General features: G+C 45.2%; 1 protein-coding gene across 1 annotated transcript; it reads left to right on the forward strand.

The window, feature by feature from the left end:
* Nucleotides 1–21,963: 21,963 nt before the first annotated feature.
* Nucleotides 21,964–23,388, forward strand: LOC124688259 (probable indole-3-pyruvate monooxygenase YUCCA11). The gene is made up of 4 exons (XM_047221959.1): nt 21,964–22,575; nt 22,670–22,903; nt 22,986–23,108; nt 23,209–23,388. Exons 1-4 carry the CDS (start codon nt 21,964–21,966, stop codon nt 23,386–23,388), a joined length of 1,149 nt encoding a protein of 382 aa, XP_047077915.1.
* The last annotated feature ends 264 nt before the right edge of the window (nt 23,389–23,652 follow it).

Consider the following 23,652-nt stretch of genomic DNA (forward strand, 5'->3'; position numbering starts at 1 on the left):
GATGTTTGGCCATCCAATCCATACCCAGCACTATTTCCAATCCTTTGGTTCCCAAAACAATCAGATTGGCATAGAAATCTACTTCATGTATTCTGATGGGTACATTTTTGCAAAATTTTCTGGCTTTAGTGGTCGATCCGGGAATTTGAACTATCATGACATGTTTCAAACTGATAGGTTGAATTTTACTTGTTGATGCAAAGTCTTCAGTGACAAAAGAATGGGATGCTCTGGAATCAAACAACACTCGGGCAGGTACTGAGTTGACAGGAAACATACCCAGTACAACGTCTGGTGCTTCCTGGGCTTCTTCGGCGTTCATGTGGAAGAGGTGACCATTGCGGTTATTGGGGTTGTTGGGGGCGAACTTCTTTCCAGTGGAGACGCGGCGTTGCTGTTGAGCAGGTGCAGCAGTGTTGCCGGCGAGCTTGGGGCGAGCCTCTTGGGGCACTCGTTGGAGTAGTGTCCCACTACACCACACTCATAGCAAGTGATGGTGGACTTGTCCTTGGTGGCGACCGGAATGGCGTTGCTTCCAGTCCTTGGAGCGGTGTTGGTGTTGTTGTTAGGGTTGGGGCTCGCATTGGCGCGCGGTTGAAGTTGTTGGTGTTGTTCTGGTAGTTGTGGTTGTTGCTGGGGTTGCCTCCTGGCCTGGAGTTTCCTCCACTCCGGTTCTGAAATCCGGGGCGTGAAGTCTGCATCTGGGGCTTAGGGTTTCTGGGGGCAAAACCTCCGCTTGAACTGGGGCGATACTTTGGAGTATTGCTGGGCCCACTCTGGTGCATCATGCGGCGTTTGCGGTTCTCATTGGCTTGGTTCAACTTGCCTTCCATCTGAATGGCGGAGTCTACCAAGGCTTCAAGGTCGGCAAAGGGGATGTTGACGAGGACAGTATGCATCTCGTCATGCAGTCCGTTCAGGAATCTCTCCTGTCTCTTCTCAGTGGTGTCCGTCTCATCGGGGGCGTACCTTGACAGTGTAAGGAACCTGTCGCGGTATTCTACCACCGTCATCCTTCCCTGCTTAAGTTCACGGAACTCATCCCGCATCTTCTTGATAAGTCCTGGGGGCACATGGTACTTGCTGAACTTGAGCTTGAAATCTGCCCAAGTCATGACTTGACCTCCGTTCATGGCACGAGTGCTAATCCACCAGGCTCGGGCTGGCCCTGCAAGGTAGTGGGTTGCAAACAGGACCCTCTCATTGGCTTCCACACCGGCTACTTCCAAGTTGTTCTCCATGGTCTGGATCCAGTCGTCGGCGTCGAGGGGTTCTTCAGTCTTGCTAAACACCGGAGGGTTGGTGTTCTGAAAGTTCTTGAGCTTGGATCTGTCACACCCCAACTTTTGCAACCTTGTATAGTTGTCCAGAATGCAAAAATTAGGGGGAACAAAAACTTTTTCTAAAGACTAATTAAGATGAATTGCCTTGATCTGTTGGTAGATGAATTGTCTTGATTTGCTTGTTGAGTTTTGTTTTGAGCTACCCTTAAGAACAACACCTCTAGTGGTTAAACAAGCAACTCACTATATAAAACACATGTGTGGCTGAACCTTTCCACTAATGGCAACTTGAGTGTGCCTACTTAAAATTCATCTTTGTGGTACAATCTAGCCCAACCCATCCTTGTTTCAAAACTTGGGATCATCTACCCCTTAACACATCCTTCTCTTATACCCTAGTTAAAAAAACCTAAGACATCACAATTTTGGCTAACTCATGAATCAGATCTCAGGGTCCATTTTGGAGCCCCTGGATTAAGCCACCCCTTGCCGTCTAAGGCAATGCACTTGGTCCTAGATGTACCTTGTCATGAGCACTTCCCAACCATGACCTTGCCTTGAACCAAATCACTCTTATACCCACTTATCCTTGTTGGTTTTGAAGCCAAGTCAATAACATGTTTTGGCAGGCTTAAAATGACCAAACTTTGGCAGTTGATCTCTAAGCACCCTCAACTGTTATTGGTGACCTCAATGCATGGATCTCATCTATGAAACATCCTCTACAACTTCCACGTCGTGCATGTCCCATGCAACCCTTACAATTCCTGTTTTCACTTGATGTTGCACCCTATCCACTATTTCAGCACTAGATCACTTCATCCTGTTTTTACCTCTTGTTTTTTTATTTTAATCCAAGTTTAACCTCCACAAAACCAAGAGTGATGATGATATCTACACTAGTAGGTCATCATACACCCTTGAGATCACTCCTCCAAGTGTTTTTCTTTCTCTTTTGGAAAAATTCCCAAAAGCCCTATTACTACTCTTTTCTAGATTTAGCCACAAAATTATTTCTAAGTTCATCAAAGCTTTCAAAATTATTTTCCCTACTAAAATGGAGGATGTAAATGTTATCTTACATCATCCCATTTTCACCCTAAAAAGTTAGTGCTATAGCATATTTTGTTTTGGTTTTAAACTAAAAACATGGTTATGGTAGATGTGCCATCCTTGCACTCTTTCTATAACATATGGGAAGGATCTATTTGGCATTATTTTTGCAAGTGGACCTACTTTATGTTGAATGTCATTTTGTCTCTTTCAAAAATTTAAAAAGGCAAGATCAATGCAAACCCCTTTCGAAAATTTGATCAACTCTCTTTTTAATGAGAACCCTTCCTTTTTATTTTCAAAGTATAAATAAAAACTTATATTTTTTTTCATCCACACATAGCCCTCATCTTTGGTTCACCATCATCACCTTGACCTCTTGAATTAATGATTTATGTCACCATATTATCCTTGGTATCGTTAAATTCCATCTCTATCTCTCTAGACCTTGGGTCATCCACCTCATCTCCTTGTCATCTTGCACTATCCACTTGAACAATGTGCATGACCATCCAAACTTGGCACAAGTGATGAGCCGACCATGCCATGCTTTACTTCTTATGACCACATACTATCCCACCTCTCTCTCTCTCCTATCTTGCGCCACCAATGTACAACCATGATCTGCACCCCACCTACCCTCTCTCTGGTCAACTTTCACACTAACTACAGCACCCACCCTCTCTTGTTTGGTTTTGGAAAAAGGTTGATGAGAGAAAAGAAGGCACATACATGTATTGGCCAAAATAATGGAGGAAACCCGCTGCAGCCCTTCCCATCCCTTCACCAAGTACCCGCACGGTCTACTTGAACCCACACAACCCCTAGACATCATGGGAGCATCCCTAGCTAACCCTAGCTTCTCTCTCCCTTCACTTTCTTCTCGGTGACCACCCCCAATATTGGGCGGAACGAAAGAGGGCACCCCGGACCCGAGGCTGCGCCATGAAGACTCTCTGTCTCACCACTACCCAATGGGCATGGTCCCGAGGCAAAGCCTCCTCTCCTACTGGCTCGGACGAGCTCGCCCCCTCGATGGTCACCCCGTCTGGGCGTGCTTCCGCGTTCCCAGAGCAGCAGTGCTCTCTTGGTCACGAAAAGCCCTAGCCTGTAAAGGCATAGTGCTTGGACTCCAACGCACTAATCAGCTCTCCCCGCGTGCTCTCTCTTTCCATCGTGTTATATCAAACACCTACGGTCTGCACTGGAACATCGCATCGCTGCAAGCACCTCGGCACGCCTTTCTCCTCGATTCCCAGCAACACTGGATCCGGCTCTGGATGCCCTACATAATAGCACCGCTTGCCCGTCCAACCACGCTCGTCCCCGACGCGTCCTCACCACCCGCACCATGTCCACCATGAGCCGGTGCTTGGCTATAAAAAGCAACCCGAGCCCTCACACCCCTCTTCTTTTTCACTCACAGCAACCCCACCCCACCCTCTTCTCCCGCCGAGGACGCCAAGAGCCGCTGCAAGACGGCATGGTCACCCCCGTCCACGGCCACCGTCGGGTGGCGTGGAAGATGACGACGCCGCCGGCCGTCCTCTCCCCTCCCTTTCCCTTCCCACTCCTCACCCATGTTCTCGCCCAACCTCACCCGACTTTTTCTTCACCGCCAGGAGCGCCGGAGGGCGCCACTGTCGCCGTTGGCCGGGAACTTCTGCAAGCGAAGAACCGCCGGGAGGAGCGGCTGCAAGAGCTGGAGGAGCCGCGGGACGCGCCCCTGTACGCGCGCTTGGGCGCCTCGACGCGCCACTGCTCCGCCACGATCTCTCCGTCGACCGTCGTCGCCCGCGAGTGAGCCCCTGGACGCTCGCCCTGTTTTTCCCGACCGCCGCGCGCGCATGGTCGAGACCGCGGGGAGGACGACGCCTCGCGTGCGTGGCCTGCATGGCCACGTCGGCCATGCAAAGGCCTGGCCCGCCTGGGCCCTCCTCTTCTTTTCTTTTTATTTTCTTTCTCACCACCACCTGGACAATCTCCTGGGCCGGCCCATTTTTCTCTCACGGCGCGGCCCAGCTCCCTTCCCGCCAAACGCATCTGTTTGAATTCCGTTTAACATTTCTGTTTTTAATTTTAAAACCTGTACACCAATCTGCTTATAACTTGAGATCTAGAATTCCAAATCGAATGAGACCAAGTGCATTAGAACAAGTATTTCAAGATCTATCACATGCCCCTGACCTCGTATTTTTACGATTTTTCTATAATTTTAGGTGTAATAAACTTGCTCTATGTATTCTGTATACTCCACAAAAATCCTAAAATCATAGATTTTATATTTTTAGCTGATTCCAATTGGGTTAGTCTTGTATTAGTACTGGCCATATAGGAAAAATATTTTTATTCTCTGTTCATGCATATTTGTTACTGTTTGTGTTAATTATGTATCACATGATTTGATAAACCAAAATCTTTTTGTTTATTAAACCCTTTAAACACCACTTTTACTTAAAAACAGCCATCTTGTGTTTTAAAACTACAAAACAAGTACCCCTGCATGCTTAGAGTTGTTTAATTTAAAACATTGCTTGTAAGTTTGAAATATGGTGTTGATTGTATGTTGCGCGTTCTTTTATTTTACGACGCTAGGTTCGAGCGATGTTGGAGTTGGAGAGGAAGAATTTGAAGGATTTGAAGAAGTCCAGGGACAAATAAGCTAAGGCAAGCCATCTTTTGATCTCTGATATGATGTCTCTTTGGATGTCATCTTGTGCTATCAATAGCATCTTGGTTCTATGTGTGATGATCTCCATATTGTTATCATCTATGCTTGGATGCAAGCATGGTACCTCTAGTAGTTTTATCTTGTCAAGGTCTTGGTAATTGGTTGGGTGTATGGTATCATGGCCATTGCTATCCAACTTGTTTTCTATATTTAGCTTGAATATGTTCCACCTCGGGACAAGATTCATACTACACCCCCTTCTAGTGTAGAGGTATCAATACCATGTTTTTGGTGTATTCTCAAATTGTGATGAGTATGCCTGATTCCCTTAATGGTGTTGGTGTTGGTCAATTCTCATCCCAATCTATTGATTGGGTTAGATAGCACCACAAACCTGAAAGTATATTTCCTCTTGTGTTGTCATAATACATGCTTAGCTCAAGCAAGTATGATCCACTCCAATACCTCTTTTTCATACCCTCAATGGCGTGATGACCCTCATCTCGGCCATAGTGTTGTATTAGTTCAACTCATGAAACTTTAGGTTGGGAACCCCTCAAGGTTTACCTTGTCTGTAAATGTTTATGAAAACCTTGGGTGAGGCAATCTTACCCAAGCGTATGTTTTATGAAAGGAAAGGATCTTGACAAAGATGTTTGGAAAGAGGAATGTGTGTGTGACTTGGGTTTTGAGAAAAACGACACATGGTTCTTTGTATTCGCCGGAACAATTACACAGCGCAACCATAGCTACTCCAACGTGGGCACGGGGCTTAGCCCTAGTTTGTTGAAGCTGGCATGAGACACCTTCACAACTCTCTAGGAGGGTCACGATGACCTCTGACACCGGGTTGCGCTCTGGAGGAGGCAATACACTGTCTTAACTGATAGCCGGACGATTACTGAGGGTCTTCTGTCATGGCGCCGAAGATACGCTCAAAAGGAGGTATGCTGCCGGGGTGCCGGGAAGGGGTAAGCCCGCGGGGAAGGACTCATGTCAGTGGAGATAAGCGAAAGGTTATGTTCGGGTATCCGTCGTGGCATACGTTGTTATGCGGGGATGATGCCCACACGATAGGTATCCGGATAGTTGTGGTGAAAGTGTGCAAACTCTGCAGAGTCAAAACTATTCGAATAGCCGCGTCCGCGGTCATGGACGGTTGGGATGGCCGTTACCGAGCTGTGTCGAGTTTTAGTTTTGAAAATGATTTCCAAAGGAAATGTGTGTTGGAAGTACCGGAAGGGTACGGGAAAGATGTTGTGCCGACCATGTGGAGCTGGTCGAGGAAAATGAAACAAAAGTGGGTGACCCTTCCTAGTGTTTCATGTAGAGGAACTCTTCTTTAACAAAGATATAGAGATGTCATAGGACTTCCCTAGTATCCCCATCAATTGAGATGGCGGTATGCTACCTCTTCTTTAACAAAGATATAGAGATGTCATAGGACTTTCTTAGTGTCCCCTTCAAGCTGTGATGTGGGATGCTATATCCACAAGAGAAACCGATTCTCTTTCACATGCTATATCCACAAGAGAAACCGATTCTCTTTCACATGCTATATCCACCGGAGAAACTATTCTTCCTCTCTTGTTTTCTTTAGTTAGAATTGTTATCACCTTCTTGATGGTTTGCGAGTACAATTCAAATGTACTCACGGCTTTGTCCCCGGCTATTTACTTGGCCGGACCCGGAGGACTTCGACGGATGAAGAAGGAGTTGACGACGTCTATGCGAGCTAGGAACGTCTTCCCGGTCGGTTGCTCGTAGGGTTAAGGCGGATGACTTGGGCTCTACTGCTGCTGAAGTGATTCTCGCTACTCGATGATTAGATTAGGCCCTTCGAGGCTATCTTGTAAAGATGGGTCATGTGACCTTATTGTAATTTTCTTTTCTGTTTTGTAAAGGATGATGTAATTTGATATCGGTTCGGTTATGTGTTCACGGCACACCGATCATGGGAACGTGAATCGTATACATAACAGGGTATTTCGGACAGCTAGTCCGGGGTCCCCACAGAGCTGGTATCAGAGCATCCTGACTGTAGGAGACCTTAGTTAGCATGGACGTTAGTTAGGAAATAAGTACTTGGGCAAAAGTATTTACCAAACAAATTCTTTCTTTAGTCGGTAGCATAGCTTCTACTCCTCTTGTTTCTTCAAAACTTCTAAATTCTTATCTCTCCGCTTTATAAAAATGTTTGAAAAGTCTTACTCTATTGTCTCATCCACTTCAAACCTACATATTGGACGATGTCCCCAACTCAGACCAGAGACTCGAACTCAAGAATGAATCACTCCCTCATGAAGACTCATGTACCTCCCACGACAGTTATGGAAGATTGGATGCCGATTTAGTCGTGCACATAAAGGGATAATAACATCATGTCTTGGTTAACACCAAAGTCTGTCAAGGAGCTGACCTTGTTCCTCCGTGGACTTGCACTTTTACAGTCATCAAGGATCGAGTCCTCAATTCTTGACTAGTAATTTGTAGGCCAGCCACGAGAATATCTCGACTTCAGGAGCACCTCAATAGTTACCCCTTCGAAGACCTCACGTCCCTGGGATGTTGAGCAAGAAGACTACACAGTTTTATCCTCTACCTCAACATCGACGACTCAACCCCAGGCCGCATCACCACCCTCTGCTTCAAGAATCCTTGTTGAAGACGATGTCAACAAGCTGAAGACGCCAACAAATGTGACCAGCCCCAAACCAATAGGATGGATAGGACAAACTCAATCGCTTTGATTGAGCTACCCCTGCGTATTAGGCATCCCTAGCTACTTAGAGTGCCTTGTTTGGTGTGATGATTGCTTGTTGTTTCCAAGTGTGCTGCCTTGAGTGTTTTTATCTGTTTGTTGTGTGTATGATTGTCTTGGTCTTTAGGTCTGAAAAACACCCTTAATGTGACAACCCAGCATAGGAAGCCTCCCTAAGATGTTTTCACTCTCATCTACCTCGCCGTTAAAATGCTAACTGCTAGTTTTTGGAGAAGTTAGCCTTGTTAACAGTTGTTTTCAACCGTCGGAAAAACTAACCCAGACCCTTATCTACGCCAACTACTTTCAAGATCAGCTGAAGCATCTCTACTAAGCCGAGAAGACAAAAGCCCCTACCTTCAAGAGTGACTGCACCTCTGCAAGAAGACATACTAACTTTGTCTAACCTTGGAGTATAATCGCGCTAACCTCGAGGATATCATTTTGAAAACTACCCTCTAACCCACCGTCTAACAAGCTACGCGAACCATAGTGTCAAAGCCAAGCTACGTCACATGGTTCATCTGGTCCTCATCAAGCTAGTGGAAGACTCCTGAAGATTCTTCAACTGAATACGGAAGATCGACGACTTCTTCAGAAGCCCCAGACGGAATCACAAGACAGAAGCTCTGAGTTTTTCCAGAATCCCGATGAAAAATCTTAAGGGTGGAAGACTTCGTCTTCCACTAAAATTTAGCTAACCCTAAAATTTTCAACTTTTCTAAAACACCGTTGGAGTACACTAACTCTCCCAGAATCTTGAACCCCTGCTAGGATCGTTAAGAAGCTTCAGATCTAACACCTCAATGGAGTGGTCAACCTCTTCACGAAGCTTGCTCCCGGCAGAAAATCTACCGTGTCTCTCAGAAGCTGAAGTTGCGACCCTCTCAACAACGGCACATCTACAGAAGAATGGAGTCTAACTTTAGTTAAACTTTACAACCCCTCTACTTCTACGCTTAGTAATCTCGGGACGAGATTATTTTAAGGGTGGAAGATCTGTCACACCCCAACTTTTGCAACCTTGTATAGTTGTCCAGAATGCAAAAATTAGGGGGAACAAAAACTTTTTCTAAAGACTAATTAAGATGAATTGCCTTGATCTGTTGGTAGATGAATTGTCTTGATTTGCTTGTTGAGTTTTGTTTTGAGCTACCCTTAAGAACAACACCTCTAGTGGTTAAACAAGCAACTCACTATATAAAACACATGTGTGGCTGAACCTTTCCACTAATGGCAACTTGAGTGTGCCTACTTAAAATTCATCTTTGTGGTACAATCTAGCCCAACCCATCCTTGTTTCAAAACTTGGGATCATCTACCCCTTAACACATCCTTCTCTTATACCCTAGTTAAAAAAACCTAAGACATCACAATTTTGGCTAACTCATGAATCAGATCTCAGGGTCCATTTTGGAGCCCCCGGATTAAGCCACCCCTTGCCGTCTAAGGCAATGCACTTGGTCCTAGATGTACCTTGTCATGAGCACTTCCCAACCATGACCTTGCCTTGAACCAAATCACTCTTATACCCACTTATCCTTGTTGGTTTTGAAGCCAAGTCAATAACATGTTTTGGCAGGCTTAAAATGACCAAACTTTGGCGGTTGATCTCTAAGCACCCTCAACTGTTATTGGTGACCTCAATGCATGGATCTCATCTATGAAACATCCTCTACAACTTCCACGTCGTGCATGTCCCATGCAACCCTTACAATTCCTGTTTTCACTTGATGTTGCACCCTATCCACTATTTCAGCACTAGATCACTTCATCCTGTTTTTACCTCTTGTTTTTTTATTTTAATCCAAGTTTAACCTCCACAAAACCAAGAGTGATGATGATATCTACACTAGTAGGTCATCATACACCCTTGAGATCACTCCTCCAAGTGTTTTTCTTTCTCTTTTGGAAAAATTCCCAAAAGCCCTATTACTACTCTTTTCTAGATTTAGCCACAAAATTATTTCTAAGTTCATCAAAGCTTTCAAAATTATTTTCCCTACTAAAATGGAGGATGTAAATGTTATCTTACATCATCCCATTTTCACCCTAAAAAGTTAGTGCTATAGCATATTTTGTTTTGGTTTTAAACTAAAAACATGGTTATGGTAGATGTGCCATCCATTCACTCTTTCTATAACATATGGGAAGGATCTATTTGGCATTATTTTTGCAAGTGGACCTACTTTATGTTGAATGTCATTTTGTCTCTTTCAAAAATTTAAAAAGGCAAGATCAATGCAAACCCCTTTCGAAAATTTGATCAACTCTCTTTTTAATGAGAACCCTTCCTTTTTATTTTCAAAGTATAAATAAAAACTTATATTTTTTTTCATCCACACATAGCCCTCATCTTTGGTTCACCATCATCACCTTGACCTCTTGAATTAATGATTTATGTCACCATATTATCCTTGGTATCGTTAAATTCCATCTCTATCTCTCTAGACCTTGGGTCATCCACCTCATCTCCTTGTCATCTTGCACTATCCACTTGAACAATGTGCATGACCATCCAAACTTGGCACAAGTGATGAGCCGACCATGCCATGCTTTACTTCTTATGACCACATACTATCCCACCTCTCTCTCTCTCCTATCTTGCGCCACCAATGTACAACCATGATCCGCACCCCACCTACCCTCTCTCTGGTCAACTTTCACACTAACTACAGCACCCACCCTCTCTTGTTTGGTTTTGGAAAAAGGTTGATGAGAGAAAAGAAGGCACATACATGTATTGGCCAAAATAATGGAGGAAACCCGCTGCAGCCCTTCCCATCCCTTCACCAAGTACCTGCACGGTCTACTTGAACCCACACAACCCCTAGACATCATGGGAGCATCCCTAGCTAACCCTAGCTTCTCTCTCCCTTCACTTTCTTCTCGGTGACCACCCCCAATATTGGGCAGAACGAAAGAGGGCACCCCAGACCCCGAGGCTGCGCCATGAAGACTCTCTGTCTCACCACTACCCAATGGGCATGGTCCCGAGGCAAAGCCTCCTCTCCTACTGGCTCGGACGAGCTCGCCCCCTCGATGGTCACCCCGTCTGGGCGTGCTTCCGCGTTCCCAGAGCAGCAGTGCTCTCTTGGTCACGAAAAGCCCTAGCCTGTAAAGGCATAGTGCTTGGACTCCAACGCACTAATCAGCTCTCCCCCGCGTGCTCTCTCTTTCCATCGTGTTATATCAAACACCTACGGTCTGCCTGGAACATCGCATCGCTGCAAGCACCTCAGCACGCCTTTCTCCTCGATTCCAGCAACACTGGATCCGGCTCTGGATGCCCTACATAATAGCACCGCTTGCCCGTCCAACCACGCTCGTCCCCGACGCGTCCTCACCACCCGCACCATGTCCACCATGAGCCGGTGCTTGGCTATAAAAAGCAACCCGAGCCCTCACACCCCTCTTCTTTTTCACTCACAAGCAACCCCACCCCACCCTCTTCTCCCGCCGAGGACGCCAAGAGCCGCTGCAAGACGGCATGGTCACCCCCGTCCACGGCCACCGTCGGGTGGCGTGGAAGATGACGACGCCGCCGGCCGTCCTCTCCCCTCCCTTTCCCTTCCCACTCCTCACCCATGTTCTGCCCAACCTCACCCGACTTTTTCTTCACCGCCAGGAGCGCCGGAGGGCGCCACTGTCGCCGTTGGCCGGGAACTTCTGCAAGCGAAGAACCGCCGGGAGGAGCGGCTGCAAGAGCTGGAGGAGCCGCGGGACGCGCCCCTGTACGCGCGCTTGGGCGCCTCGACGCGCCACTGCTCCGCCACGATCTCTCCGTCGACCGTCGTCGCCCGCAGGTGAGCCCCTGGACGCTCGCCCTGTTTTTCCCGACCGCCGCGCGCGCATGGTCGAGACCGCGGGGAGGACGACGCCTCGCGTGCGTGGCCTGCATGGCCACGTCGGCCATGCAAAGGCCTGGCCCGCCTGGGCCCTCCTCTTCTTTTCTTTTTATTTTCTTTCTCACCACCACCTGGACAATCTCCTGGGCCGGCCCATTTTTCTCTCACAGCGCGGCCCAGCTCCCTTCCCGCCAAACGCATCTGTTTGAATTCCGTTTAACATTTCTGTTTTTAATTTTAAAACCTGTACACCAATCTGCTTATAACTTGAGATCTAGAATTCCAAATCGAATGAGACCAAGTGCATTAGAACAAGTATTTCAAGATCTATCACATGCCCCTGACCTCGTATTTTTACGATTTTTCTATAATTTTAGGTGTAATAAACTTGCTCTATGTATTCTGTATACTCCACAAAAATCCTAAAATCATAGATTTTATATTTTTAGCTGATTCCAATTGGGTTAGTCTTGTATTAGTACTGGCCATATAGGAAAAATATTTTTATTCTCTGTTCATGCATATTTGTTACTGTTTGTGTTAATTATGTATCACATGATTTGATAAACCAAAATCTTTTTGTTTATTAAACCCTTTAAACACCACTTTTACTTAAAAACAGCCATCTTGTGTTTTAAAACTACAAAACAAGTACCCCTGCATGCTTAGAGTTGTTTAATTTAAAACATTGCTTGTAAGTTTGAAATATGGTGTTGATTGTATGTTGCGCGTTCTTTTATTTTACGACGCTAGGTTCGAGCGATGTTGGAGTTGGAGAGGAAGAATTTGAAGGATTTGAAGAAGTCCAGGGACAAATAAGCTAAGGCAAGCCATCTTTTGATCTCTGATATGATGTCTCTTTGGATGTCATCTTGTGCTATCAATAGCATCTTGGTTCTATGTGTGATGATCTCCATATTGTTATCATCTATGCTTGGATGCAAGCATGGTACCTCTAGTAGTTTTATCTTGTCAAGGTCTTGGTAATTGGTTGGGTGTATGGTATCATGGCCATTGCTATCCAACTTGTTTTCTATATTTAGCTTGAATATGTTCCACCTCGGGACAAGATTCATACTACACCCCCTTCTAGTGTAGAGGTATCAATACCATGTTTTTGGTGTATTCTCAAATTGTGATGAGTATGCCTGATTCCCTTAATGGTGTTGGTGTTGGTCAATTCTCATCCCAATCTATTGATTGGGTTAGATAGCACCACAAACCTGAAAGTATATTTCCTCTTGTGTTGTCATAATACATGCTTAGCTCAAGCAAGTATGATCCACTCCAATACCTCTTTTTCATACCCTCAATGGCGTGATGACCCTCATCTCGGCCATAGTGTTGTATTAGTTCAACTCATGAAACTTTAGGTTGGGAACCCCTCAAGGTTTACCTTGCTGTAAATGTTTATGAAAACCTTGGGTGAGGCAATCTTACCCAAGCGTATGTTTTATGAAAGGAAAGGATCTTGACAAAGATGTTTGGAAAGAGGAATGTGTGTGTGACTTGGGTTTTGAGAAAAACGACACATGGTTCTTTGTATTCGCCCGGAACAATTACACAGCGCAACCATAGCTACTCCAACGTGGGCACGGGGCTTAGCCCTAGTTTGTTGAAGCTGGCATGAGACACCTTCACAACTCTCTAGGAGGGTCACGATGACCTCTGACACCGGGTTGCGCTCTGGAGGAGGCAATACACTGTCTTAACTGATAGCCGGACGATTACTGAGGGTCTTCTGTCATGGCGCCGGAGATACGCTCAAAAGGAGGTATGCTGCCGGGGTGCCGGGAAGGGGTAAGCCCGCGGGGAAGGACTCATGTCAGTGGAGATAAGCGAAAGGTTATGTTCGGGTATCCGTCGTGGCATACGTTGTTATGCGGGGATGATGCCCACACGATAGGTATCCGGATAGTTGTGGTGAAAGTGTGCAAACTCTGCGAGTCAAAACTATTCGAATAGCCGCGTCCGCGGTCATGGACGGTTGGGATGGCCGTTACCGAGCCGTGTCGAGTTTTAGTTTTGAAAATGATTTCCAAAGGAAATGTGTGTTGGAAGTACCGGAAGGGTACGGGAAAGATGTTGTGCCGACCATGTGGAGCTGGTCGAGGAAAATGAAACAAAAGTGGGTGACCCTTCCTAGTGTTTCATGTAGAGGAACTCTTCTTTAACAAAGATATAGAGATGTCATAGGACTTCCCTAGTATCCCCATCAATTGAGATGGCGGTATGCTACCTCTTCTTTAACAAAGATATAGAGATGTCATAGGACTTTCTTAGTGTCCCCTTCAACTGTGATGTGGGATGCTATATCCACAAGAGAAACTGATTCTCTTTCACATGCTATATCCACAAGAGAAACTGATTCTCTTTCACATGCTATATCCACCAGAGAAACTATTCTTCCTCTCTTGTTTTCTTTAGTTAGAATTGTTATCACCTTCTTGATGGTTTGCGAGTACAATTCAAATGTACTCACGGCTTTGTCCCTGGCTATTTACTTGGCCAGACCCGGAGGACTTCGACAGATGAAGAAGGAGTTGACGACGTCTATGCGAGCTAGGAACGTCTTCCCGGCCGGCTGCTCGTAGGGTTAAGGCAGATGACTTGGGCTCTACGCTGCTGAAGTGATTCTGCTACTCTGATGATTAGATTAGGCCCTTCGAGGCTATCTTGTAAAGATGGGTCATGTGACCTTATTGTAATTTTCTTTTCTGTTTTGTAAAGGATGATGTAATTTGATATCAGTTCGGTTATGTGTTCACGGCACACTGATCATGGGAACGTGAACTGTATACATAACAGGGTATTTCGGACAGCTAGTCCGGGGTCCCCACAGGATCCGGGATGATCATGATTTCCATGTCCTTGGTTAGCAAGATTCTGCAGTGCGACGATGTTGGCTTGTCGTTCAGCTCTTTCATTCTCCCTGTCGGCCAGCAAGGTTTGCAGCAGTTGCATCAGGGCGTTGTCGCGATTGGGAGGGGCCATCTGAATATACAGAAGATTATAAGATAAGGGGGAATTTTTCTATGGTTTATTTTGAGTGAGTTCAAAAACTTGCAAAACCTGAATGTTTTTGATGACAACACACACATTCATTCATTCAACATAACATATTACAAGCTAACATACCACACTTCCCATGGTTTTAAGAACCATTCCTCATGCTACGATACAAGGGACGGGATACACACTCATACTCAGGGTTTTAAGAACCCTTCATGCTACGATACACGGGACGGGATACAACTCACACCTACCTACGTGATCAAGTGCGGCTACCCTCATCCTCGATGTCGAGGGGAACGACATCATCAGGTCCTGGCTCCAGGAATGCGTAGTCCTCCTCCTCAGTGAAATCGTCACTCAGGAAGGCATCTCCTCCCTGAAGATCGATACCAGCCTCGTCTTCCTCCATCTCTCTCAGCTGATCCTCCTGAGCCTTGACAGTGGCCTCAAGTGACGCTATCTGTGCGCGAAGGTGTGTAATGGTAACATCCTTCTTTGCACACTTCAGACGAAGCTTGTTGCGGTCCCTGGACAGCATCTTGATGGCATCGCCATGAGTGATTAGTGCAAGGTGAGTCTGGTTCGCGTACGCACGGGAGTTGTCTAACTCCTTCTGAGTGTGGTGCAGCATGTAATCCAGATGCTCAGCATGGTGCCTCAGCTGTGGGTGCGACTGCAGCTCCATAGGCACACCCATAGCATCACGCCTCACGAGATGCGCGAAGCGGGACGCAAGTAGGCGCCCCACGTTCTGTCCACAGAGGCGTGCAAGTGCCTCCTGAAGACCACGTGCAAGACCATCGAGCCAGCTGCTCTCGCGGAAGGAGAAGAGGATCCTCTCCGAGGTGGGAGGCTTCAGCTTGCCCCTCAAGTCGGCGGTGATGATCCACTGCAACTCGCCTCCGACCTGGTCGTTCACTTGGATCCCGTGGAACTCAGGGTGGGGGCGTCCAAGGAAGTCAGAGAGCGCGTTGAGGTCGTGCTCAAAGATCAAGTCTCCACCATTCCCAAGCTGGTAGAACTTGGTGTTGAGGGGTTCATTCGGCTCCATCTGAAAGTGAAAAGGATGAGTAAGTTAGGGAGGGAGCGAGTGTGGCAAACTTTTAAGTATATTCAAAGAAGAAAGAGCATGATTCCTCCAATTTTCGAAAAAGCCTCAAAGACAAGAGTATGTGTAAATTTTCATAGATATTCTCTTCGTTTTGATTTCAAAGTTACGTTTTTATGAACGTCCATTGTAACTAAGGTTTTCTAAGGTCAAACAATGGCTCTGATACCAACTTGTCAACACCCGGATTTTTAAGTCCGGATGCCTATTATGTCATTCATCGTAATCCCAGGAATATTGTTGTTGCGAGACATAATAGCTAAGTATCACAGTCATCATTTATTACAACCCATAATGTCTTACAACTTGAATCACATGATCCATATTACACGAATAGTTGATCTATTGATCAACGAACAAACACAAGTTCAAAGCGGGAGCGTAAAGATAAAGGGACTCTGTAGTCCACAGGCCAACGCTTGACGTCAGAAAGCTCCTAGTTGTCATAGGCGTCCTGCTGGTCCTCGTCCTGGTAGTTCTGTTCATCTTCATACTCTGGCCATTTGAATAGCCAGGGACAAAGCCGTAAGTACTTTAAGTACTTGCAAACTAACACTAAAGTAAGTGCTAACCATTTGAGTAATGATGCTAAGCTCTAGTTAATTTGAATAAGCCAATTTTTAGTTCACAAGTGTTGGTTCATATGCTAGCTAACTCAAGTGGGAACATTAGTGTCATTCCCACAACATCTGTTGTAAATCAACAAGTCACCATGTCACCAGGTATTTCCTCACTATTTTCAAAATCTGACACCGGAAACTGTATGGCCTTTCCAATCGTCCGTAACCGTGGACGCGCTATTCGAATAGATTGACACTCTGCAGAGATTGCACACTTGTGCCACAACATTTGATTTCATCCGTCGGAAAACTCTGAATCATCGTAACACAGTACGCGGATCATCAACCCTAACTTTTCACTTACAAACCCTAGTATGAGCACCTCTCCCCATGAGCTTGGCCCCCCAGTGAAAACCAACTGTTAACCTGGGAGCTGAACAGGGCTTGGCCGTATAATTCACCTCAATTCACATCATTTCTCAACAACGGAGGCAGCCTCAGGATAACCCCTATGATGTGTGTTTAGAGGGAACCCATACTAAGGTGTATAAACTTCCAGTTAAGCCCTACCCATAATCAGGTATTGTGGGGGTACTTTAAATTGGAAAGGTATCGCATTCAAACCAATATTAGGTTTTATCAAAAATCACTATCTTCTCTTGTTCACATTTCTCTTCCAACCATTCAGTGGAATGCTTCATTATCCCAAAGTTTCACATTCAGCATATCATAGGTTCCCATCTAGAGTAGTCAAGTTTTAGTATGTTAGCACTAGCACTAATCATGAGGGGTGCTACATTGCTTTGCTATTTGTGAGACTAACTTTACTACTCTAGTATTCTTACTCACTTAAACCAAGTTAAATCAATTCCTTGAAAGCAACAAGTAACACTTGGATGGTGTAAACTTAGGATAGGCTTGTGTAAGTAAAGATATGAATCATGGTGCCTTGCCCAAAGAGGGCTTTGCACTTTGCAAGAGAATTAGCTTGCCTTGGTAGTTCTCAAGGTTCTCTTCTTCCTCTTCTTGGTAGAATCCTTCTTCCTCTTGGTATTCTCCGGTGCTAGCGTCTAAATTTGAATACGAGGTATAATCACTAAACAAGCTCAAAGGCTATACTAAGCACATCATTACTTCACCCAAACTATGCTAAGCACACACATAAAATAGTTAGGTGCATTGGTTTTCTTTATTAAAGAAAAGTAATTTCCTCTCATCACATATGTAATTAATAATTTCCATTTAGTTCTTGAGAAAAATAATTTCCTCTCATTGAAATCTTCTTAAGATTTAACTTCTCAAATAATCATACATGAATTCATATTGACCAAAGTCAAACATTCATTATCATTATTTGAGAAAATGATTTAAATGAGGTAGATCACCTCATACCCTTTTATAATTCCACAAATGATTTAAATCTCCAAATATTCATATAGGAGTGTTTGGACCAGGGGTGCAAACATCTCATGAATTCATTTGGGACAAGATTTAAATGAAGGGAAATCCTCCATATGATTTACATAATAATTTTGGACAATATCACTTCACTAAACTAGCCATATTGTCCATTAATTAATCTAGGGCATGATCATGCAAAGTGACCACACCATTTTCTTGCAGAAATAATTAGTGTAAGTCAAATGTGAACTATTGGAGTTGGAATTATTCAAATATCTATTTTGGTTGATTTTTAATAATTATTCTAAGGCAGAAAAGTCCCTGCCTTGTTTATTTTGCCACTTTAATTCTATAATAAATCTAGGGTTCAAACCAGTGGCGTTGTGTAGATAAAATCCTAAGCTTTCCAAATATATAAAGTTTGTTAAATTTGGCCAAGCCAAACAGATTCTATGAATTTTCAAAGTTAGGTCCAATATTGAATTCAAACTAGATTTATTAAACGAAGTTTGAATTAAAAAGGCCGGCGGGAAAAACTAACTGGGCCTAAACGTTTAAAACGGCCCAAGGCCAGCCCACCACGCATCCGTGCACGCGCGGGCCGCCTGACAGTGGGCTCCACTCGTCAGAGACTCATAACGCCCGAAGCGGTATGGATCAACGAGGCGCGTTGGATTAGATTGCAGATCAACGGTGCACAATCATCGTCGTCGACGGCGAGAGAGAGGCTCGCCGGCGACTCGGGTAGGGGGTCGGAGGCTCACCGGGGCTCCAGCTAGGGTCAGGCAGTGTGCGCGGTGAAGTGGTGGACGACGGCGAAGCTCCTGGTACCGGCGGCAGCTCCAGGGGCGGCTTCCTTCTCCGGCGATCGTCGGCTACTGTGGGCGGCGGCGAGCTCGCAATTGGGAGCGTCTGGTGGCTAATCGAGCATGGTGAGGTGCTGAGGAGGTCGAGGAAGGAGAGGTGAGGGTGGTGGTGTGAAGAAATGGTCGAGGCGAGGCCTCCTTTTATAGGCGCGATGGTGGCCGGGGTGCTGCGGCAAGGGCGACAAGGGCGCGGCCGCTCCGGTGGTCTAGAGGGTTAGGCGACGACGGGGTCGTGTTCACGACGTCACGGCGAAGCTACGAGCGTGAACGGCGCGGCAAGGGGACGCGTAGGGTGGTCGAGGCCGTGCATGTACTGCCGCGGCAGCGGCGGGCGCGTTGGTCCTCTCCGGCGACCGTGGTCTCCAAGGCGTGACGCCAGCTTGTCCGGCGAGCTCCGCGTGGCGAAGAGGGTACCATGGCGCGCGGGTTTGGTCTGGGTACGGCGAGGTGCTGCGAGCGACGCGTGGCCGTGTCGCGCGCGGCCGTGCACGGTGACGTCGCCCATGCCGCTCGCGTCGTACCTGGGGCGCACTGGGCGCGACCGTGGCGAGTCATGGCGTCGTCCTCGCGATCAAGGGCGCGTACGGGGAGATCCAGGAGAGCGTCGTCGACGTGTTTGGCATGGTGGCGTGAGCTGCTGTGGAGAGAAGAGAGGGGAGGCGTGCTGGTGGCGAACGTGGTCGGCATGGCCATGTCTACGCCATGTCTGGCCCTCTCCGTGGCTTCCCTGGCATGGGCTCGGTGTAGGAGTGTCCAAGGGACAATGCTAGGGCAAGTGGTGGTCCAGGGGTGGCCTGGTTTGGTCAAATTTGAATTTGGGATGATCTTGTTCTTGATAAAAAGTCTCTACTTTGCTTGATCCTATCTCTTGATCCAAGATGAATTTGGTGTGATGCCCTTTACAAAAGTTGTTCACCTTGTTGTATACTTGGATGACATGCAAAGATCTGACTTTGTTTAGTTTAGAAATTTTGAAATAGAGAGGCTCAAAGTGGTGACCAGAATATAAAAGTCAGAAATGACCATTATCTCATGTGATCACATTTTAATTTTTGAATTTGGTTTAAATGGTATATCTTTGATTCTCCAAGTTGTAATTACTGTTTGGTATCATAGTACAAGTATTGGTGAAGATCAAATGGGTCTATGGTCAAATTTACAAATTTGACATAGACCATATGTTAGGGTTTTTAGGATTTTATTAATATTTGATTTCTTTCTCTTTTTGCTTTATTTTGTTGGTGATCATTACTTGATCACTCTAGGGTTTTGGAATTCATCACATACGCAAAATAACACTCATCATGGCATATCACTCAAAATGCACAAGTCCTATGCAGGGCACTATATGCAATTTGAAAAGTTTTTGTTGGTTCTCAGATTTGGTCTCTGAAATTCTTCTTCTCTCTTTTATTGAAATTTTGGGTGTTACATTGATGGCCGACATGGTGAAGATGGACCCATTGGCGAGGGTGTGGCACGAGATGTACCGCGAGCGCATCGGCCAAGAGGTGCTGGCGGCGCGAGCTGCGTCGGCGTCCATGACTCCCCCGTCACCGTCGGCGTTCATGCCTTCCCTGGCGACCGTGGATCCGGTTGCAGCGATGGAGCTGCCGCCGGGGCTCGCCGACGATGAGGACGTCGTCGAGGTTGAGCTGCCCATGACCTTGTTCATCTGATCATTTTGCCTGGAAGCCAAAGTTTTTTTTTTGCAACCAGACTATGACGACGATTCGGTGGCCGTATGTTGGCCCAAACTTCATATTCAAAAACCTATTTGAATTTGGTGGCCGTGTGTTGGTCCAAACTTTAAATTCGAAAACATATTCGAATTTCTATTTTTTTAGCTTTTAATTTAAATGATCTATCGGGGCTGCCGTATGGGGGATGCCGGTGTGGGAGCAGCACCCCAAATAGAGGATGATGTGCCGGTGCATCCTAATACGACAATACCGGCGCCCCTGCCGGCGACTATTTGGGACGCGCCGATGGAGATGCTCTTATAGGGCCCTGCATGATTGTAAGCATAGCTCGCTGTTAGTTCCAAGGCATCGTATAAAATTATGACACTATTAATACAACTATCAAGTGCCAACATGTAACTCATATTCAGATAATGCAATTCGTATGCATGTTGATAGTTAATTTATTATCAAATGCAGGCACGACGCGTCCCTGTCTAGCCCTTCAAAAGCTAATAAGTAACTCAAGGGAGAAATAAAGGAAGAATATGAGGTTTTGTGTGCCATTAAAATGCAGCATAAATACATAATGCAGAAAGTTGATACTTGGTGATCAATGACAGCAGAAAAATGCTCCAAAGCAGAAAGACGTGGTTCTAAGCATGCTGGATAAATTTTGTTGAAGATGCGCAAAAGAGTGTTGAACATACCCTGGTAACATCAATAAGTCCAAGGACAAAGGCGTGCTTCCGACGTGCACATCGGACCATATGGTGGCACTCCCACTGCAGGAACATCGTGATTGATTTAGTTTGGCTTACTGGAGTTCTTTGATAAAACTTGGTGGTAATAAGTCAGCGCGCACTTCCCTTGACAAGCTAGATGGACGGCTGGACCGTGTGACTAGATACACTAAACCCAGCTGGCCCTTGGATTGCGTCCCCTTATCAAGAACTAGCGATTATCAAGTTCTCCGATATGGTTTCATCTGAAATGTTTTGTTTGCCCATGTTTTAATTTAACTTGGCGGGATCCAATGGCAGAGACGTAGCCTAGACTCACAGACTGAAAAAACACCTCACCAATCTAAACCGTCGGATCTGGTAGCTCCCAACAAAATCTGACTGTTGGAAATCCCATTGCGAAGGAGGGACCTGTGGAGGTGGGTCTTTAGGCCGGTCAAACAATATTTTTATCACTAATTGGGTGTTGAGAAACATGGCTCGTATCCTTATCCTATCAAAATTTGCATCAATGGCTGTCAGAAAAGGAAAGAAAAACATTAATAATGTATAGTTTGAACATATCGTAATCCTATTGAGATTTTGAACGGTCAGATAGGATTAGTTGGATACATACAATTAATGTGGCCTAAATATACATGAATCCTATTAGTTGTCCGTGCAATGTCGCCAATTGGGATTAAGTTTCCTACCAATTCTATCCCAAGATAAGCTTTCATGCAGATAAGGCATTATTTGTAGATGGGTTACCAAGTTAATATGCATAGAAGCTTACCATTTCTAAATCTCATAATCTAAACACGTTCATAAAACAAAATGGACACGTTGAAAATTACAAGTATATATAGCCCATATGAGACGATCATCCAAACATTGCATCAAGAAAGCAAATATACCTCTAGTTACCATAGCATAAACAGCCTATACCAGAGTTCACTATCCCCAAGGTTTATACGCTCTATTGTTGTAGCAATGGAGGAGGCCTCAGTTTTGATTGTTGGCGCTGGGCCAGCGGGCCTTGCAACAGCCGCATGCCTTAGCAAATTCTCCATCCCCTATGTCATTGTCGAGCGCGAGAGTTGCAGCGCCTCACTATGGCGCAATCGCTCGTATGATCGTCTCAAGCTTCATCTTGCCAAGGAGTTTTGTGAGCTGCCGCACATGTCGTACCCAGTTGATGCCCCAACATACATACCGAAGAACCAGTTTGTCAAGTACCTCGATGACTACATTGAGCGATTCAGTATTCAGCCGAAATATCTCACTGTTGTTGAGTCATCCACATATGACATCAAACACAATTGTTGGTCCATCATTGCCCGTGACATGGAGAAGTGCACAATAGTCGATTACAAGGCAAAGTTTCTTGTTGTGGCTAGTGGTGAGAATAGTGAGGAGAATATTCCAGTGATCTCAGGACTAGAAAACTTTCCAGGTGTGACCATCCACTCTTCAGAATATAAATCAGGCATCAGCTACTCAGGGAAGAACGTATTGGTCATTGGATCGGGCAACTCTGGAATGGAGATTGCTTATGACCTTGCATCTCATGGTGCCAATACTTCTATTGTTGTTCGAAGTCCGGTACGTGTACTAGAATTTTACAGCATATTTTATTTTTTATAGTTTTTATTTTACCTCGTGTATGAAAGATGTGTGACCCTTTATATGGTTGCAGATGCATATAATGACAAAGGAATTAATCCGATTAGGGATGAAACTAGTTCGTCACCTTCCTCTAAAGCTAGTAGACGATCTCCTTGTGATGATGGCAAATTTCATTTTTGGTGATTTAACTAGGCATGGGATCATCAGACCAAAAAAGGGTCCATTTATTATCAAGTCAGAAACTGGCCGATCCGCAGTGATTGATGTTGGCACCGTGGGGCTAATCAAAGAAGGCAATATAAAAGTGAGTATATCCTTATTCATGATATGTATAATATAATAAGAATTAATTCGTTTGACAAGTTATTATTTTAAATATTTTGTAGGTTCAACCAAGGATTACTCTGGTTAAAGGCAGAATAATTGAATTTGAAGGTGGGAACCAAGGCTCCTTCGACGCGATCGTGTTTGCAACTGGATACAAAAGCACAGCAAATAGGTGGATCAAGGTAATAGCTTTATTCAGATTTGAGCTTCCCCAAGTGTAGTTTCTCTATATTCGAAATTAGTAATGTGTTCTAACATAGTAATTGTGATTTATGAGTGCAGAATGGTGAGGACATGTTGAACAATGATGGCTTGCCAAAGAAGGAATTTCCAAATCACTGGAAAGGTGTAAACGGGCTCTATTGTGCTGGTTTAGCGAGGATGGGCTTGGCCGGCATTGCCTTAGATGCCAAGAACATCGCCAATGACATTAAATCTATCATAGAATCCATGTCTACCTAAGTCAGATTTTATATTTCTTCAACTAGGAGAAGGGCTAGACATTGGTATGTCTGTAACATCTCTATGATGTCTGAGGAGATGTTGTAAATTTAGCTCATCTCAGGGTATTATGTCGGATTCCATTTACTTATCCATATCAAGTTATCTATGATGTCTGAGGTTTGTTGTAACTACTATCTCCAGTGTTCAAATCTTCTTTCTGAACCAACTGTTCGTGTCGGACTTCATTTAACTTATCCATATCAAGTTATCTAGGGAAGTGGA

Source organism: Lolium rigidum, chromosome 2 (assembly GCF_022539505.1).
Source record: "Lolium rigidum isolate FL_2022 chromosome 2, APGP_CSIRO_Lrig_0.1, whole genome shotgun sequence".
NCBI lineage: Eukaryota > Viridiplantae > Streptophyta > Magnoliopsida > Poales > Poaceae > Lolium > Lolium rigidum.

Excerpts from the sequence above, each read along its gene's own strand:
- LOC124688259 (XM_047221959.1), top strand. The coding sequence starts at position 21,964 with ATGGAGGAGGCCTCAGTTTTGATTGTTGGCGCTGGGCCAGCGGGCCTT. Across the intron at positions 22,576-22,669 it reads CTATTGTTGTTCGAAGTCCG|ATGCATATAATGACAAAGGA; the intron begins GTACGTGTACTA and ends ATATGGTTGCAG. Across the intron at positions 23,109-23,208 it reads CAGCAAATAGGTGGATCAAG|AATGGTGAGGACATGTTGAA; the intron begins GTAATAGCTTTA and ends TTATGAGTGCAG.